The sequence below is a fragment of the Fundulus heteroclitus genome, unplaced genomic scaffold (assembly GCF_011125445.2).
Source record: "Fundulus heteroclitus isolate FHET01 unplaced genomic scaffold, MU-UCD_Fhet_4.1 scaffold_210, whole genome shotgun sequence".
In the NCBI taxonomy this organism is placed as follows: domain Eukaryota; kingdom Metazoa; phylum Chordata; class Actinopteri; order Cyprinodontiformes; family Fundulidae; genus Fundulus; species Fundulus heteroclitus.
The window spans coordinates 34-20,662 of record NW_023396622.1 but is presented as its reverse complement, the minus strand read 5'-3'; the positions used below and the strand labels follow the sequence as shown (position 1 = coordinate 20,662).

The 20,629-nt window shown below is 39.0% G+C and overlaps 1 protein-coding gene across 1 annotated transcript; it reads right to left on the bottom strand.

Moving 5' to 3' along the window:
• Positions 1–9,914: 9,914 nt before the first annotated feature.
• Positions 9,915–20,171, bottom strand: LOC105925044 (polyunsaturated fatty acid lipoxygenase ALOX15B; the record flags this gene model as incomplete). The annotated part of the gene is given in 13 exon segments (XM_036129739.1): positions 9,915–10,477; positions 11,148–11,318; positions 12,023–12,123; positions 12,901–13,022; positions 13,689–13,858; positions 13,947–14,033; positions 14,257–14,460; positions 15,734–15,877; positions 15,990–16,156; positions 17,187–17,290; positions 17,389–17,511; positions 19,774–19,855; positions 19,967–20,171. Coding segments are annotated over 13 exon segments (1,860 nt in total), but the record flags the coding sequence as incomplete, so codon positions are not given.
• Between the last annotated feature and the right edge of the window lie 458 nt (positions 20,172–20,629).

Sequence of the window (20,629 nt, the reverse complement as noted above, 5' to 3'; positions counted from 1 at the left end):
CAAGGTACATAACTGCTAAATCTGATTGCAAATAAATAATGCAACGGACAACACTTGTACATTTTCAGATTAGTTTTACAGTCTCTTTTTGTGCTCAGTTTCTGAGGGAGTTGCTGTGTAGGTGAGCCTCAAGGTAGGGGCCCATTTTGGGTTGGATCTGTCTTACAAGTTAGCAGCTTTGCTTACAAAGTACATATTTTGCAGCAACAAGTTTAATACACTATTGACTCACCTCACAGTTTTTAAACATCTGCAATTGTCCTTACCACTGATAATGTCATCAGAGCAAATCAGTGCCTTATTAGATGGTTTGTGTTCCATTGGATTAAGGCTGTACAATTTTGCTAAAGATCAAAATACCGATAATTCAACCATAATTGCAATTTGATTTTGACTTTTCTCTGCATTAACCACAAGCAACATGAGATAAAGATATTTATAAACAAAAATAATAAACAACAAAAAAAAATATTAATCAGAATATTCTTTTTCAAGAGAACAGCTTTTTGAGTTGGACATCAATCCTTGTTAAACATAAAGTGCATATATAAAATTGCCTATTATTAAATTCCGATTATATTGCAAATGCATGGTGTTTGGTTAGTGTGAAGAAAATGCTATAGCTTAAATCTGTTAGGATATCAACAAGGTCAAGTGGAACGAGCTGTTTATCCCAGAACTGCATGGCACACTTAGATGGCACTGACCCAAAAGATTGGCACATATCTATCAGATACCACCCCGGAGGTGACACAGTTTCCCTGCTGATGTCACAGTTTGGATGTGTACCGCCCTTGTATGGGTGTGTCCCGAGATCCCTACATAATGTTTGTGTGATGAGCACTCGAGGCCTTCCTGCCGATCAGGGGCCCATCAGCACTGGTGTGACTGTAACTATTTCTCTGTCTTTACGTAGATAAAATATAACTAAAAGCATACTTGTCTGTTTTATGCATCCTACATTCAAGGTAATAAGTAAGTGGGGGTCGCCTGACTGGGTAAAACGAACTGGGTCCACCGAGGGTGCTTCACCGTAGACGGGACACGGTGAAACAGTAACAAATTGGTGTTTCCACCCGGACCCAAAAGGCGGCGTACCACCTTCCGTTTTCCGGCCAGGACGTCATTCTGGAAGAAAAACACACAGCCTGCGGCCACAAAATAAGGTAAGGAGATTTCATTCATCTCCTAGTGTCTTTTTCTTCCTGGAAGGGCCGTTTTTTTTGTATTCCTAAAGGCAGAGAAGTGTTTAAGGATAATTGTTTGCAAACGTGTCGATAAGAACTTGGAATTTGCGTGCGGTCACAGAGGTGAAAGTCCGGGAAACCCTGGCCAGGTTTCTGAAAATACTGTGAACCTTGAGAATTTAGGGTTTAAAAGGTCCCCTTGTTAGGCACAGAGGAAAATACGTGTTCCTCTGTGTGTAGCATAAAAGCGGCCATTCTGACAGGCACGTCATTACGCGTGGCTTCTAAAACATCGTGTAGCCTAGAAAATGTGGGTTTAGAGCCCCCTTATTTTCCGCGAGGACGAACATAAAAATCTTCGTTTTTGCAGTAATATAAAAGCAGCCTTTTTCGAAAAACGAGCACGTATGAGACTGAGAACACGCGTGGCTTCTAAAACATTGTGTAGCCTAGAAAATGTGGGTTTAGAGCTCCCTTATTTTCCGCGAGGACGAACATAAAAATCTTCGTTTTTGCGGTAATATAAAAGCAGCCTTTTTGATTGAGAGCAAGACCGGAGGTACCTACTGAGTTAACTAAAGATTGGCCAGAGAGAGTGTGTGTGTGTGTGGGTGTGTGAGACACGTTACTACATTGAGCCTTTGGAAGTGAAGGGTAAGGGTGCACCTGTTCAGGTGACATATAACCTGCTCATCCTGAGTACACTGGCTCATTGAAACTGCCGTGTAAAAACACAATAATAAGGCATATAGGAACATAAGTTTTGGTGTCTGAGAGATAAAAAATAAGCTCTCATTGGACCGGGGTCAGGACGCTGTCCCAGCAGGTTGGCCAAGACGTGTGAGTGCTGGAATGGCTGAGAATCAGGTAGAAAATGAGCTCCAGGGGTGTTCTTTAGGAACACTGCTGGAGGCAGGAAAAGGGAGCATAATGGCAAGCTTTCCACAGAAAGATGCTGAAAACCATTTAAAACAATTTGAGGAGTGGTGTGAAAAAATGAGGGGAGACGGGGTTTTTGGTGATACAGAAGGACCTCCACCTGAAGCCCAAATGTGCACTTACTGTTTGCAAATGTTAAAAAGTAGACTAGCCCAAGCACAAGTAAAAACAGCTGATGCTGGTGAGTTGGCTAGAGAAAAATGCCAAAAAGAGGAAATCAAAATAGCAGGCTTGATAAAACTAACTGAACATTATTTCAGCATATGCTTCTCAGGCCTCGACAAACAACAAGAGAGTGAAAATCTGCAGGGGGTAGAGTACACGAATTTGGCCTTGATTAAGGTACACCTTTAGCTTATCTAGTCTAAAGTAAACTTAAAATAATGTGCGCATAGGAACCTAAAACAGGCCTAGCTCAAATAGTTGAACCCTAAATTGTAGTTAAAATGCTTGGACTGTGGTGTTGAGTAAAAAATGCTGAATTATGAAGTATTCATGCTGATTGATGCTACGATGTTTCCATTGTGGTTTGTCCGGCCCATTCCTTGGAACTGTTTTCGTTGTGATGTGCCTTTCGGGCACACCAGCAGAGATTGTGTGACCCCAGAGACTGAGCCGCACTATCGACTGCCATGGAGATCACGGATGGATGGACTCTGGAAGCCGGAAGCTGACGTGCGTGGATTGCTTGGACTGGACGGAATGACCGACTGTTCTGGGAGAGGGACAGACTGAGAGCTGTCGTTCCACTGCTTGATCATCTTTGGTGATGTGCCATAATGACACATCATCAGGGGGTCTGTTAGGATATCAACAAGGTCAAGTGGAACGAGCTGTTTATCCCAGAACTGCATGGCACACTTAGATGGCACTGACCCAAAAGATTGGCACATATCTATCAGATACCACCCCGGAGGTGACACAGTTTCCCTGCTGATGTCACAGTTTGGATGTGTACCGCCCTTGTATGGGTGTGTCCCGAGATCCCTACATAATGTTTGTGTGATGAGCACTCGAGGCCTTCCTGCCGATCAGGGGCCCATCAGCACTGGTGTGACTGTAACTATTTCTCTGTCTTTACGTAGATAAAATATAACTAAAAGCATACTTGTCTGTTTTATGCGTCCTACGTTCAAGGTAATAAGTAAGTGGGGGTTGCCTGACTGGGTAAAACGAGCTGGGTCCACCGAGGGTGCTTCACCGTAGACGGGACACGGTGAAACAGTAACAAATCTCTAGTCAAAATGTTCTTTCAGACAACCATGTAAGGCACTGACAACATCTTAAATATGTACCCACAGAAACTGATATAGATTTTACAAGGTGTCTGAAAATGCAAGTTGCTACTGACCATGTCCAAAAAAAGTACATTGTTTATTTTCCTATGGTGATCCTCATGCTTCTTCCCCAAAGTGGGCAAAGGCTGAACACCATCTAGGTGATCAGCTGTGTTGAGTTCATGTTGGGATTTAGGCCTACCCAGTCGGGTGTGGGAACCCTCATGAAAGTTCCTGTTGGAAAAAACAGTTAACAAAACAGCATAGTTTCAAATAATTGAAAGTATAAGGTATTCCAAGTATCACTAGCATAAGATAGGGTTACTGGATAGGTGGACTGCTGTGGAACTCAAACCCAGCCACAATTTACAGAAGACAACTAGGGCTGCATGGTATGAGAAAACACATATGACAGATATTGAAATCAGATTATGGAAATTATTAGTTTTGTTTAATAATTGATTGTCATGAGAAATGTCACTGTTGTACTCTTGTCAAGGAGTGTTTTTGATTCTCATGTGTTTCACAGAGACTTTCCACCATGGATGAGCTCATCAAGTTTGTTACCATGGTGATCCTCACTGTGTCTGCTCAGCACACTGCTGTGAACTCTGGCCAGGTGAATGTGTGTAATCTTTGTATAAAGCTGGTTACTCCACATTACTCCAGACTTTTTGAATTGAGAAAGTTTCCTGGAGAGGAAGCAAAACGTCTTCTACTACGGATAACAAGTCCAGTTGCCTTGTTTTTTACTTTTTTTGGAAAGCTCTTATGCTTGATCTGCAAGTATTGTAATCTTCACTGTTAAATTAAATCAATAAACTTCACAGGTGATGGAAAAAATGCAATATGGAAAGACAATAGCTTAGTGTAGTTGAAAAAGTGGCTCATATCTTGACACGGCATGTAATTGATTCAACCGTCTGCTTCATGCTTGAATGTTTTTTCATGTCACTGCAGTTCCTAACGTTTCAGGCACAACTTTGCCAACTTTCAAGGTGGATGAAGAGCACATATGACTCTGGGTCATTCTTCAGGGTAATTCACCCCGAAGAAGGCCACTAGCCGAAACGCGTTGGTCTGTCAATAAAATCTGCTCCTGAACCTTCAGGTGTGGCTAAAGTTTTCAGTAAACACTGCAGGTTGTGCAAACAACACTCGAGGCAAAGGGCATACTGCACAACCTTTCTACTGCACAGTACTCCATTGTTCTGTCATAGAAAACAGAGTACTATATATTTTTGCTTGTTTCAAAGCCATATTTTATAAGACTGATGAGCTAGTAATGTCCTGCTCATCAGTTGGGAAAGTAGCTCAAAATGGTCAGAAATTTCTAGCCGACCACTTGTCAAACCTAGTATGCAGGATGTTAGCTAAGCTACTGTTATTAAGAAGTAGCTTGTGCTTGTATTGAATGGTTTAACAGAACCCGATATTCAACCGGACACGGAGCTGATGCTTAACGTATTTATTCATGGACAAGGCAGGCAAACAGAAAACCGAACTGAGTCCAGGATCAAACAGGCAGGTTACGCTGCAATAAGCAGCCAAAGACAGAGGCAAGGTCTGAGGTGGGATGACAGAGCTCCAGCAGCAGTTTTGACAGGATTGAACAAGCAGCAAGACAGTCCAGGTAACAGGCAGGACTCCAAAAGCACTGGAGAGTCCTCCAGGCTCAGTTGCTTACGGACAGGCAGGTACGGAAACAGAGAACAGCGCAAACAGGTCGCACAACAAAAACAGGCTTGCAGACTGAGATGCTGGAAAGCTCTTACCAACGGCTTGCGAGCAGGGAAAGAGTAGAGACGTTCTGGCACTGGAGGCTGATCCAAGCGGGGTTTATATGGAGATGACAACAGGTGGAACCAGTAGAGGCTGATTGCATGCAGTGTGGAGTGTGTGGAGTAATAATCAGATCAGCTCCAGTTCCAGGAACGTTACAGTGCTAGCCTTGGAGCTTGCACTGGTTGTGCTATATATTTATTTTTAATGCACATTCTAGGAATAATGTACTTTACGCCATGAGTTAATCCCTCACGCACCACCTGTCATCTTAGGGCCTTGTGTTGCCAACCTCTGGTCTTGAAGAATGTAATCTTGCCTCAGGGCCAGAAGGCCAGAATGGGTTAATAGTTCACATATTTTTACAACTTTGAGTACACAGACAACCCCTCTTTAACTTCAACATCTTTTATGGCAGAAAAAACATCACAATGGAAGGAGGCTGTTATACTTTGATGAAAGTGCCCACCCACCCAACAGGAAACATTATTATGAAAAGTTCAACTGAAAATGTTATGGATCATTGTCTTAGAAACTCACATAACTTAGATGCTCACAAGCTGAGTGGTCACAATATTTAGTCCCCACATGTTTTAGGCTGGTTTAGTTTAAATCGTTCGCAGAGGTCATGAAGTCACATTCCTGAAGAAGATCATAAGAGAAGGAAAGAAGTTGCAAGTATACAGGTTGTGAGTATAGCATCCAATTTCAAACCGAAGAAACACGCAACGCAAAAATGAATAGAGTAGAAAATCAATTGAAAATTGCATTTAATTCAGAATGTTCATCAACTAATCAAAACTTTGAGAGCTGTGAAAAAAATCTATATTTGTGTATAAACCTCTTGACTGATGGGCGGCTGGCTTGCCTGGTTACTTAGTAGTAAATAGAATAAATATAAATATTTTCTCACTCAATATTTTAACGATTCCCTTTTATATTGTTGTATTATCTTGTGGGGAATAACTGTAATTTCCTCTCATAAACTCCTTGACTGAATGAGCTTCTCTGTGGTTTCTAGTACTGACCATTAAGCAACACATAGATTGTACCTGTATATCTTATGCTAGGGTGTTATTTTTTTAACTTGCTGCCAAAAGATCAGATTCTGTTAAATATATTTGGCAGATATGAGAACAGAGTGAATAGTACAAATGTTGTGGCGTCCCTAGATAAATCCCTGTCCAGTTATTTCAGGGATTGTTGTTGTCATGCCTTGTAAATTATTATATAAAACAGTTTTGGTGTCTTTTGTGATGTATTAAGGTGCGTTCGGATTGGTGCCACAAAGTCTGCAATTTAACGTGCTGTTGCTCGCCTAACATTATCGCCGGCCGTTCGCACAGCACGCGACAATTGCACAGCAGGCGACAAGCCAGAAATACAGCAGTACAATGCCTCTATCTAGTGATGCTTTCACTTAACTGCTACTCCAGTCCCACAACTCACTTTTCTCCAGGCTTGCTTCTTTCTGGACTTGTCTCAGTAGTAATAATTTGTTGAGTCACAAACTCAGGTTGACCGTAGACTGCTACTATAAGCTTGTCTTCCATGTTGAATGAAAACAGCTTTGTCTCTGCTAGAGTTCTTCACCCCACGTCACAGATACAAAAGCTTAAAAATTGCCTCTGTGGCCTCGCTTAGCATCGCTTTGTGACAAGTCACTCCCATGTGGCAACTGTGCATAGGGATATCATGTACTGTACATCTGTGAATGTGTAACACTTACGATGTGCTTACAGTTAATTGGATAGACAATAGACCAGTACTAGGTTCGACTACGGGAGTAGAGAAATGTGGAAGAGTATGACCACAGACCAGGAAATAGTTTGAACTGCCGGCTTAATTTTTTTTATCCAAAGAAAGAACAACAACAATATTACAACAGTTGACATACAATGACACACATTTAGATCCTAAAATAGTTCCCCTGTTTGGAATTTAACCCTAATGCTAGGTTTTAAAAGGGTTACTATTTTATTTTTTCTAACCTAGGTTATAGTTCTATTTTAGTTCCGATGAATAATGAATTAATATGAATTAATTTAGTAATTTACAGTCTAATCGATTCTCTAATCTTTTAAATCTAATTTAGCTATTTAGAGTTCTCTTTAAGGAAGTTAAGATTTTAATTTCCTGTTTTAACCATTTCTTATTTCCATTTCTACCCAACAGACAATTTCACATTCAATACACACAAAGGACATTGAATGGGTTTCGGGAAAAGAAAACAATAAAACACAATTCAACAAGAAAAAGGCTGAATAATTTGTGTTTAGATCAATGTCTCTTTCCTCTGATGGTCCTGCAGGGTTTATCCCGTTCCCAATGCTAACTCAGCAGGAAACATGGGCAGATCATACCAGTTTGGATGATTGGGATTGTCCAGCGGAATGTGTGGCTCCTGCTAGACGGCAGTTACAGAGTTCCTGGGTTACGGCTTGCCATCTTGTTTCGCTCTCTTCAGCAGAATCCAACTTGGAGATTGACTCGAAGTTCCCCGGTCAAACCTCCAGCAACTTCAAAAAGGCCTGGTTCAATATCCGACAAAGCATAACAAAAGTTCTTTAAACTTCGCTTTGTACCGAATAAAATAAACTCGCCGTTTTGGCGGCTGAACCTTGTGTGGGGCATGCTTCACCCACACCAGCTCGTCCCGTACTTTCACAGTTTTCGAACATAAAACAACATAAAAACCACTACTTTAGCTTTCCACTTCTATGAAATTAAATTATCTTACAATACATCATTTACAGAAAATAAAATACACTTTTTTCAACTCACCAAGTCCAGTTCTTACAACGTGTACACGCTGAACACGGTCGGTGAAAAATGTGGAAAGCTCCTCCCCCAACAATGGAAAAGTTTCCCCAACAACAGGCGCTTTTTAATTGTCTATTTTTTCTTAACTCTCTTTTTTTTTTCTCACAGCACAACTCTTAGCTCAATGCTCTCTCCCTTGCTCTCTCTGCTTCTTTCTTGCTCTCTCCCCTTCTTTGAGCGCCAGAGCACGTAGCAACTAGGTTGGCTGGAACAAGTCACATGGGCCACACATCAATGTGACCCTTCAAAATAAGAGATGCTAACAAAATAAATCTCTGTTTTATACGATTTTAACAAAAGAAAATAAAATAACATGAAATACAGCATTTACAATGTTTGCAATTGTTATTTTTATATTTTCTTTTTATCTATATTAAGACCTATTTATTCTTTATTAATGCATTTTGTAGTTATCCTTTATGAAAGGGCTTATGTTTAGTGAAGGCTATGTTAACCTGGGTTACAAATGCACCTTTACAGAAATGCTAATGTGAAGTGAAGTAAGCACACATTTTCAGAAAAACAAATAAAGTAGTTGACTTTTTTTTTTTTTTTTTTTTTTTTTTTTTTACAAAATTACTGTTCCCTAAAATGCTATATAGCTATGGTAATAATTTATTTCTTAGTTCACCCTTTAAAGAGTCCAGATCATATAGTTAGTGGAAGTTTCATGCCTTCTCTCTTAAACCATTTGTTCCACTTCTTCCACTGAATCTGAACTTTGGGTCTGTTGGAATAAATGTAAGTTTAATTTTTTTCATGCTCAGACCTATCAAATTTAGTATTCAACACATTATCAGTCCACTCCTTCTGGTTTTGCCTTTCTTGTAGTTAAAGGTATCTTTATGTCATAGCTGTGAATCAGAATCAGTTCATCTCGGTTTTATGAAATTTTTATTCAGATTCGGAAGAGATCGGCGACACACAAATAAACACATAAACACTGTTTCTATTAGGATAATAGTGCTTATATTTATTATCCCCCACAGAATACAGCAACACAATACAGCAAGCTCTTCACACACGCAAAGTAGCAAGCACTTAATAGCAACATTGCTTTCAGACCAGCATGATGTTCCACCACCTAACCCTGGCACAGAACTTGGAAGCCGGTCAGTCCGGTAAGAGCACAATCCATGCGGCCAGGCATCCAACTCGGACCCACGGTAGACTTCGCTGGACTGAAGCCAGTCTCCCCTTTATATACTTATAAACAAAGGGCCAGGTGTGGAGAAAGAATGTCCACTTCTCCCTCCACAGCCGCCCTGTTTCCCAAAACATGTTTCCAAAACAGAAACCGTTCCCAGCATCTCAGCAGCGTGTGAAGCAAAATAATATTGCAAACTCAGAATACAACAAATATAAGCAAAATAAGGAATACAGAATCAGTCTTCCCATAACACATTGTCATAGGTCCCACCACAAGTTAAAACAAGTTATAGCAAAATAACACATGTTGTTCTTAGTTTAAAACTAACCAGTTTTTTCCCCAAAATACATTGTCAAAGAACAAAAATAATTCTTTAATATATCAATCTCTCAGGTCTTCTCTTTCTCTTAGAGCCCAATTATGTGTTCTGCATGGACAGATAATGATGTAAATAATTTCTGACATCTCTTTATTGAAGAACTTATCAAATGGCTGTGGTGGGGAATTATTCCTACCTATTTGCACTTTGTTAGGCTTGAAAGTGTAAGCCAACGTTTATTGGCTTACACAATATTTTCTGGTAGACAGTATTCTTATTTGCACTCTGCAACAGATGTTTTACAAGGATCTTTTAAATTTCAAACAAGAAGTTTGAGACATTACATTTTCTGAGCAATTGCTTGTGAAGAAGAGTTGTCTAAAACACAATGTAAAGTGTTCTCAGCCAGTGCCTTGCTGGTCTAAAATTTTGTAAAAGGCCATTGCCCATTCTAATGTACAGAAAACAGCCTAAAACCTAACAGGCAGGTTAAACTCACACATATGTCTCCATATTTCTCAGCATGGATCCCGATTAGTATATTGCAAATATCTACTTTGGAAAATGTACATTTAAACTAAACTGTTAGAAGAGTGAAACAGGCAGGGGTGTCACCAGAAATTTTGGGCCCCAAAAAAATCTAAATCATCACAAAAACTGGGAACTGGAATTGTCTTAACTTTTCCCCCTATACGGCGCCCATGACAGGTAACATGTTTTCCCCTATGTTCATAAAAATGTCGAATAACATCCATAAGAAAACCTTGCAGCCCATCACTGTGTGTTGCTATTAGAAAGCTGAGAGAAAACTCCTTTTTGTTCAAATAGCCACACTGTTTTCTATTTCCTCTGGATCCATGTACGTGTACGGAACGTTCAGATCCTTGTTTCTCTCTTTGATGGCTGCACTTAACGCCTCAAGCTCCTTTTGAAAGTTCTTTATCATCTCACGTGGAGTCTCCTCACTGAAGTGGTCCTCGGGGTACTGTCCAAGGGGTACCTGATGAAATCAATGACAATCTTCGTTTTTCTGCAACTGACATGCAAATATTTGTAGAATATAGACTACTGCATTTTACTGGCATACAGCTGCTACTCAATAACTAAGGAACTAATGGAAAAATCTAATTTATTTGAGTCATTACATACACAAAAGTGGAAATCATAATTTATGAGGATTAATTACACAAATTATATATTTATACTATTTACTCCTTTCTACCACCTTTTTCTTCCACTCAACTTACTTTTAATTTAGCTTTAATAATAGTCTTTCATTGTTAAGCCTCCTTGTGAGAAGGTGTTAGTGACTGTGTGCTGATAAGCTGTCAAATCAGTAGTCTTCCCTGTGATTGTGGCCATGACATAACATTTTAAAATTAGAAATATGTTTGTACTGGTCTCATGTATTATTTAAGTTTTCAAAAAACTACTTTTGGGTTTTCATCAGCAGTAAGGCATAATTGTCAAAATGATCAGTAAGGAGTGCTTTGAATAGATCCCCATTTGTGTAATTAAAGTTAACAATGAATGAGCTCCCTTTTTGAACTATTAAAATAAATTAGCTTTTAAATTATATTTACATTTATTGATATGAACCTGTTCCAGAGTTCTTGAAAAACCTTGAACACAAGTTTGGCTGTATCGCATACTGAAGTCAACACACTCACAAAATCACTGGACTGCTGGCTGAGCAGCCACAAGGTGGCCATGCCCTGAACTGTGGTGTTGACGTCTGGCAGTGTTTTCAGCATCGTTTCTTCAGTCGCTTCCCCTTTTTTGGTTGGCGGTGGGAGTTGCAGGGAGGTTGCCATGTTTGGCATCCAGCCACCGTAGTCAAACTGAGGTAAACAAATGAATGATGTAGTATTCATGTATTTTTGCTGAAGTAAGTCCAAAACACAACTCTATTAACTTTGAGGCAAAATAGTTGTAGTCATACTAGAAAATGTCAGTTTCCATCTGCTGGTAAGACAGTTTGCTGTTCGCTGGATTCAGGCTATATTGCTTTAACAATTTTTAGATGGTAAAAATTATTTTTTGTTTTTTCAACAACCTGTCGTTGACCCTCTTAAAGTGAAATGGTAACCTGTCTTAAGAATGTTTACATTTAAAATACAGTCATGGTACTAGTTGCTCCTTCGGTTTGGCTTGTGACACGTTCTATTGACAAATTAAAAAGAACATGGACAGAATGTTCTATCAAATCTACCATCAGGTCAACAAGTACGTGTTTACTCCTACATTAAGTGATTCACATTAAGAGCATAGGTAAAGATTATTTAACTATGATTTCAGACATAACCCCAATTCTCTGCAGCATACAATGCAAATTGAATGTTCACAGCATTTAATATCGGAATTAACATGAATCTACATGTTACAAACTGGGTTTACAGAAAAATATGTGATTCGAAGACAATCCCTGCTTAATTGGTAATGTGTAGTAGCATTCTCACAAAAAATGTAAACTAACACTTAATGACTTTGTATATCAAATGACTTTGTGTATCAAAATCTCAGCATTTTCATCCCAAGATTTTACCTGTCCAGTATTCACCGCAGCATGCTGGGCTGAGCCAGTGAAGATCACCATGGTGGCAAACTTGATGAGCTCATCCACTGTAGCAAGTTTCTGCGGGATTCCTGAGAATTATAAATAATAAAGTTAACGTTTGAACATTTAATATTTGATGCTTTCATTACATCCACAGCTTGTCCTCTCTAGATCACTGAGGGTGGGCAGACTGACAATCACACACATACACACACATACTTATATCCGAGGGCAATTTAGAGAGCTTAATTAACATAGTCAAGAAACTGAGAAGAAGTTGGAGTTGAGGATGGATGATATAGAATACAAGCATATCAATAAAATAGCAATCAAATTGATCATTATTGGTAATTATCAGCAAATTCAAAACATATATTTTAAGTGCAGTCCTGACCATTTTATGCTGTTGCTTGGCAACCTATTTTTAGATACAGAACACACAAATACTTAATTCAAACTCAACCCTTTATTCAACCAACTTTTTACCATCTGCACGTTTTAAAAAAAGAAAAATAACCCATGCTCTCTGAACTCTTTGGGCAGAGCTTGGTCACTTCCTGGGTCTGCGTTTGTGATTGGTTAGGAGGATGTAATGACTGTAGTATTAACCTTCCTTATAGGCTAGAATGCAAAACGAATGAAAACTGAATTACCATCCAGCCCTGGTTGGAGTACCCTGTGAGAACCCGCACAGGCACGGGTAAACATGCTTACTCCATGCAAAAAGACCCCACGCTAGGTTTGGAACCCAGGACCTTCTTGCTGCAAGGGAACGCTTCCAACTGTTTTACTGTGCAGCCCACATTCTTCTAATACAGAAATCTGTAATATGCCCAAAAGGCCCTATTATTTGTGTTACAGCATACCTGGGCAAGGATGGGAAAGGAATCCATGTTCAAAAATGTCCAAAATCCAATTTTGCAGTTCAGAGTCTTGCTGAACTTCAAGATCATTCTTGTAGTAGTAGCTTAGGACACCACGTACAAACCTGTCAGACACAGAAACATTTTTGAAACTACATTTTCACACAGAAATTGTTATGAACTACATTTTCAGACAGACACACAATGGTAAATAACGTGTTAATCATTTTATGAAGGTTTTTTTTTAAAGTAATATTCCATTTACAAAAAACATTTTCTTTTTTAGTAATTTATATTTCTGATATTTCTTAGATGAGGTATTATATGAACAAAAGGACAGTAGATAATATACAATTATTTTTAAGATGAGTAACAGGACAAGTGAGCCTGATTTACAGCATAGACATAATTTCAACATAACAAGGCACAAAAATAAATCCACCAAACCCTTTCCTGAATTATGAACAACGTTTTATTTAAATTAAGACATTTCTCAAATGCTGTTACACTAGGTGTACATATGCTGGTTCACAGTATATTAGGCCATATAGTTCTGTACAGACATGACTGCTTACAAGCTGTAAGAATAAACAGCAATCGGACAAAGTACTAGGAGAAAGAGGGCAGATGAGAGATGAATAAAAATACCCATTTTGTCTTCTTAGAAACATACATACCTAATCCTAATAAATAGCATTGTTGAACCTGTGCATAATAAACTGTCTGATGAGTTGTTGTTATCAGAGGAAGTAGCATAAAGTAAGATGCAAAATGGAGGGAACCCATTATACCTGTTGATAATGTCCCACAATCTGAGTCCATCGTCTCTGTAGTAGAAGTTTGGCATGTCCTCGAGTCCACGCTCAGCAATGTCTTCAGGCATACAGAGAGAGCTGTACGTCACTGAGAACAGGGATCTCCTTAGAATTGTGCTCATACCCTCTCCACCAGAAGATGTAAACTGGAGAAAGTAAAAGCAAAGTTAAAAACAAACATTGTTGTAAAAAAAAAGAAGAAATAATGATGTCCCTTGGAGTGCATTTTCCTACTTTGGTGAAAACACCCTCCTCAGATATGAGTCTTTTCCGAGCTAAGAAGTTGATCTGCAGAGTGTAGCGGGTGTGAGGTATGAGAAGCTGAGAAAAGAGAAAAAGATGTGAGTAGATGTTAGGCAACATTAGGATTAGCTTGCACGTGTTATACCATGCTCCTTCCCTGGATTATAATAATACAAAACCAAAACTTCTGGATAAGAATAAGTAATAAAGTAACAACAAACTTTCCCACAACTTGTATCATCCTGAGCATATGTCGAAATATGCACAGCTAAACACGGTGTAACGTTGCAGCTTCAGTTACCTTGTAGAGAGGATGCACCATGGGCATGTTGCGCAACAGTGACACTGCAAACGCCTCAGCCAGCAGGTGAGTGCGAAGCAGGTGAACATTGAGCTGATGCTCGCTGAAATCTGCACTTCTCACAAAAATCTTGGCCAGCAGCCAGTCGTACTCAGAATCTGACGGCAGAAAGATTGGGTTGTCTTCTGCTGGTTTCTGCTTCAGCTGCAACAGGGTTGTAACACGGTTAGATATAATACATGCAGGCCACTTTTGCCAAGAGCAGACCTGTTTGTTTGGTCACCCTGTCTAAAAGGCATTTATATGATTCCACATGAATCAAAAAAAACATTCTGTAATTTATTTATTTTGTTTTTCTTTCTGATGACAGACTTATTTTTTGTTTAGAAACTAATTCTCAACAAGGACTTTAAAGAATCCACCCTGAGGTCTGAACTGAAATGTAAGAGAACAGCAGTGGGAGCGTGTTTGAAGATATATATTTTGACTACTGAAAGAAAGAACAAAGCAGACTAGTGGTTGAAGTGATAAACCTTTAATCTGACTTCTAAGTTTTTATTCATTTTATTCTTTGCCTTCAAGTTTTTTATGTGCCTGTGACAAATTAATGAAATACTTTATGCTGTTGTTTGTTTGTTTTTTTTATTTCCCTTCCAACACCCCACATGCAGCATTAGCTTGAAGTGATTTTTTAGGGCCAAATGAGAGGTTGCTGTGACTGAATGTGGACCGACTATAGTCGTAGGATTATAGGGATGCAACTGCCACTGTTACAATAACATTCGAATATTTGTATTTCTGCAGTGCAGTTAAACACTGATGAGCAACACACTAACTGATTATTTTATTGAAAAGTAAGGCTTTTAGATGTTTCTATTCACTGCTGCTAGGTTTAACACAATCACTGCATGTCTCAAAGTATTGTAATTACACAGTTATTTGGAAAAAAACGGGTGGTGGTGCACACCTGAATGTTGTCATGTTTTATCACAAGTGGTCCTTCACTACTGTGCTGCATTAGATTAGCAGACCTATACCCGGTACGTCTTTGAATTGTCTTAATACTGAAAAGTTTCTAAATAAAGTTGCTTTGCCTTTCTTAAGTCTCGTAGCTGGTGCAATCAGACATTTCTCTTGACTTCCCCTTCATTGGACAAATCATCATGTAAGTTTTTGTCTTATGAACTTCCATTCAAGCTGGAGACTTTAGAATCATTACTTTTATCTTGGATGGTCATAGTGTTAGCGTTGATTTCCATGATAGGGATCATGATTGGTCTTTGGAAAAATGTAACCGTAATATTGGTTCTCTTGTATCTAAGTGCCTTGTTTCTTTCTGTAATTCTTTCTAAATATTTTTAGATCACATCCAGCTATGTACTTCCTGTTCTTCCTATTTCTGCTAAACTGTAATGTTCTGGTACATAGAAGAAACATTTAATTGAAGTCATTATTTGTATTTGAGTGCTAATCCCACCTGAATAGCAATAGGCATGAGTTTATCATCAGGAGTTTTATGGAGCAAGACGAGTGGAGCCATCAGGTACTGCTTCTTGCCATTGATGATGTTTGTTTTCACACCGTCTATTTGCTTGTAGTCACAAAGGAATATGTTGCCTTTCTGTTTAAAATTTTAAGAAAGATTCACAAATGTCAAAGCCAATTTTGCATACAAACGCAACTGCTCCAAAGTTACCTAGAAATATCCATAAACTGTATTTTTGTACAGTCACCTTCATTTCTTCCACCAAGCAGCAGCGAGAGTCAGGGAAAACCATGGCGTCAGTCACAGGAAAGTTGTCGGGCAGGACGTCACAGCGACGAATAAGCATGGGATTGAGCCCATTCAGAAACTGGTAGCCAAAAAAGGCATCTTCCTTCCAGTGCTCTTGGACATAGTCTGTAAAAAAGAAAAAAGAAAAACATGTACTTTAAATATTTCTAAATCGAAACCCCTCTCTTCAGCATTAATCATACGGATTCTTTTGAATTTTTTTTATTGCGGTTATCAATTTAAAGTATAAAAAGTTAAACATGTAAGACTTCAATTTAAATAATGATGATGATGATGATGATGATGATGATGATGATGATGATGATGATAGGGCTGCACAGTGGAATAGTGGGATAGTGGGCAGCGCTGTTGCCCTTTCTGCATGGAGTTTTTATGGTCTCCCTGAGCATGCATCGGCTCTCTCTGGGTACTCTGGCTTCCTCCCACAGTCCAAAAAGCATGACTGTTAGGTTAATTGGCCTCTCTAAATTCTCTTTAAGCGTGACTGTGTGCGAGAATGATTGTTTGTCCTTTTTGTCTCTGTGTTGCCCTGCGATACACTGGTGACCTGTCCAGAGTGTCCCCCGCCTTTCGCCCACTGACAGTTTGAGATAGGCACCAGCACCCCTTACGTCCCCACAAGTGATAGATGTGTTAGATAATGGATAGATGGATGGATATAACAGAAGTATGTGGGCTGCACAGTGAAGCAGTTGTAAGCACCGTTCCCTTGCAGCAAAAAGGTCCCGGGTTCCAAACCTAGCCTGGGGTCTTTTTGCATGGACTTAGCATGTTCACCCCGTGCCTGTGTGGATTCTCTCAGGGTACTCCAACTAGGGCTAGACGATAATTCAATAACAATATATATCAATCGATAGATGTATATCGATAATAGAAAAAAAGGGTCAATAAAAAGTTCAATATAAGAAAAGGCCAAGATGTTGCAGCCCAATAGGCTGTTACATTGTTGAAACAAGGAAGCAACTAGGAAGAACTTTACTACCCAATCAACCAAACCACCAAACAACGTTGTCTCTCTGCAGTGCTTTATACTATTTTTTTTGCAAATTACATTTTTTTCTACTACCCACAAAGAGCAAACCCACACACCCTCTGAACAAGCTTTATGACTCAGTAGGATTCACTTTAGGCATACCGGATATTTCAGTCTGTTTGCAACAAAACACTCTGCTGATGTCATCAAGATTCGTCCATCCCATTTTATTATCAGCCAGCCCCTTCAACTGCAGCTCTGCAAGTCTAATGAAGAAAAATCAGAAATGAAATGTGTTAAATTGTTCATATACATAAAAACATCAGATTGAAGGCAGAAATGTATCCAAATATTCACATTTTACCCTGTCTGTGAGTTGAATAGAAACTCTGTCTGCTTGGCAAAGGAGAATCTGACCTCAGCAGGAAGAGAAGCTAGGTCATCTGCTTTTATGCAGTGAGGAATTCCCTCTGCATACACATCCCAGCTGAGAAATATATATATTGAGTTTTATTTTAGTGTAGCACACATGGAAAATTACATTTTATCTTTCAGCTATAAATCCTGTTATAGTTAACAAGACATCGTCCTATTCACTTGCTTCTAAGTGAGTTAGTAAGTTAGAATTTCATCAAATTTAAGATTTAAGAAGTTAATCTAATGATATAGATTGTTTAGCACAGAGTGATATATTGCAAGCATTTATTTCAGTTCATTTTCATGATTATGTCTCATAGTTAATGGAAGCCTAGTAGAATCAACAGGTCACAAGTTGTGATAAGCAACAAAAGGTCACAGCGAAAGCAGCAGGGTGTTCACAGAGGGCTGTGTCTCAAAATATTATTGGAAAATTGAGCGGAAGGAAAAACTTAACCTTACCTGGGCTAAGGACAAATATTAAGTCTCCTTTTTAAATTAAAGGTCTAGGTCTTTAGAGTAAAGGTCTAGAATCTTGATTGATGTTGTGCCATGAGGCATTATAATGTAGAAATTCGTGCTTAAAGAGTACTGAACCATGTATTAGGTGCACATACTATGCAGTATATTCGAAAACGTTTCAGCAGGCTGACACCTAGAAGCAGATGTTTTTGTTTTTTTTGGTGAGTGGGTGTTATGGGAATATTTTTCTGAAGTCACTATGGCCTCACGCCACTCAGACATGTGAGCACGGGCCTGCTGATTGCAGGGCCAAATGCTGCGTAGCTACTGTGTGGGATGATGATTGTCTAGGATAGACTGTCTTTGTTTTGTTTCATGCACTTTTAAATGCAATTTCTTCAAAATGCTTGCAAGCTTTAAAATTTAAAACCCATTTCATAAATAGTGCAAGAAATTTAAAAATAAGAGAAAAAAATCTGCAAATCTGTAACCTACCAGGGAGTAATAAACAAAAGCCTGTATTAAATAATGAATTATATTCAGTCCTTAAAGCAAATAAAATAGGATTTGCAAATACAGAACAGTGACTGAAGTTTTATGGTTAAATTAAATTAAAATTAAATAAACATTTTCAGCTGAAATACGAGCACTCCTGCTGGGAGGAGGGGGCTGATGATTTTCACCTGGAAACACAAGACCTCTTGTTGGGGGCACATGGGGCTGTGCAGTATTCAGTGCTAGATGAAAGCGGCAGATGTGCTTTAAGCATCTGATTTGTATCTAGACGTAGGTAGATTTGAAAAGGAGAATTTTCTCTCATTATACCCGAACACCAATAAGTGTGAAGCCTTTCATTTGGTCGGTTGACCTCGCGGAGGTCCATTAAAATAAACAAAATAGAAAAAATGGGTCTGGAAGCAGAGAAATCCGTTAATGAGTTAAAGGCCGTTTTCAGGGCCAATCTCTCCCCAGGGGGAAAGTTTGATTTCATGCTGAAAGTATGGGTCCGAAAGTATGACATGCGTAAATAATTGGATTAAACATGCAGGTTTCCCACGGAGGGGTTAATTTAATATTGCAGTACTGCTACTAATGAATAAAAATAAAATAAAAAAAAGGAAAAATTGAAGAAAGAAATGAAACAACCGGATCTAAAAGAGGCACAGCGTTGTGTGGGGTAAGTTTTACTTTGGGATCAACTAGTTACACTTCCGTCATGAATAAATGTATTCTAGACTGCTAATATCGACGTATGACTTGAAAAAGGAATAATAGTCCAAGTGTCTGAGAGATAAAAAGATGTATCCTTACGGAACTGAAGCATAAGACCGCGTGTAAGACGTCGGGGTCAGTAAACATCACACACCCTCCCTTTTCAAGTAAGCTAGGCACTTAACATATTGAAAAATATATATTTTGGCATTGGCTTGGAGTCTAGACGTTAAAAAAAAAAGAGAAAGACCACAGATCTGTGTAAAGTAGTAAGAAAAAACAGGCCTACCTGTGTGTGTTTGTTTGTCTGAATGTCATTGTTTGTATGTGACTAAATGTTCGTCTGTGTCAAGTAATTCAGTTAAAATTTTAAATACCATGGTTTCAAAAATAATCATTTGTTTTGGGAGGCGTAGCTACTGTGCGGGATGATGATTGTGTAGGATAGACTGTCTTTGTTTTGTCTCATGCCAGTTATTGTTTAGAATTTCTTCCACAGGGTTGGGGGTGGGGGCGTCTGGTAAATTCTGTTTTGAATTTTAATTAGCAATAATTCTTATTCAACAAAACTAACAGAAATGAGTGCCATACCCGTAGGTATGTGCACTTACACAGGGAGGACGGATGTTTGGTGCTGTTAACCTCTGTATTTTCTCACCATAGTCCCTTCTGACGCTGCTTGATCTCCTTCTCCCGGCTGTACCTGCCAAGATGATGATTGTCTTCAAACCCTTTCAGTGCTGGAAATTAAAAAAAAAAACTTTCTTTGAGTTTTAGGTGTTAATCTGCTCCTGTCTGCCTATAGTTAAAAGAAACAAGCATTTAATACAATTTCAGACTGTTCCACAAACCTGTTCCCTCTCTGAAGTGGTGCACCTTGCTGTCAGTGATCCAGCGGTAGATAGGGAAGTTGTAAGTAACTCCCTCGGGTGATTTGACTTCGACTTTGGCAGGGAACCAAGAATCCTCTGGAAACACCACAAGCGGCTGTTTGTCAAGCTCTATCAGCACCAGTTTTCCAACTGAGGTGGGGCAGGACACTGTAAAACTTGCCACCTAAGACAACATTAAAAGACAACAAGTGTACTGTATATGAAAAGCAAAAAGTTTTTTTAAACATCATCTTTAACAACTTACAAACACTAGAGATAGAACTACAATCACAATGAATTGTAAAGTAGCTTTCAAAAGTTTCACATGTCCCAAACTTTTTCACATTAATCTCATTTCCACCTACTCAATTTTGCCCATTAAAAAAAACAAAAAAACAGGTTTTTCAACCGACCTGGAAATGGCTGGAAGAGGGAAACACCTCTGGAGGTGTGTCCTCTAACCCCCATCACACGGCTGGTTTGTGACATTAACATTTTAAATAAATCTGTGACAAACAGCTACTGAAAAGCACTGTCTTCACATCAAAGCTTTGTTCGAGTTCATTGTTTGAACCCTGTTCCTGAGCAGGGCGGAGAGGTCAGTGATAAAGCTGAATGATAAGAAATACAAGAAAAAGGGAA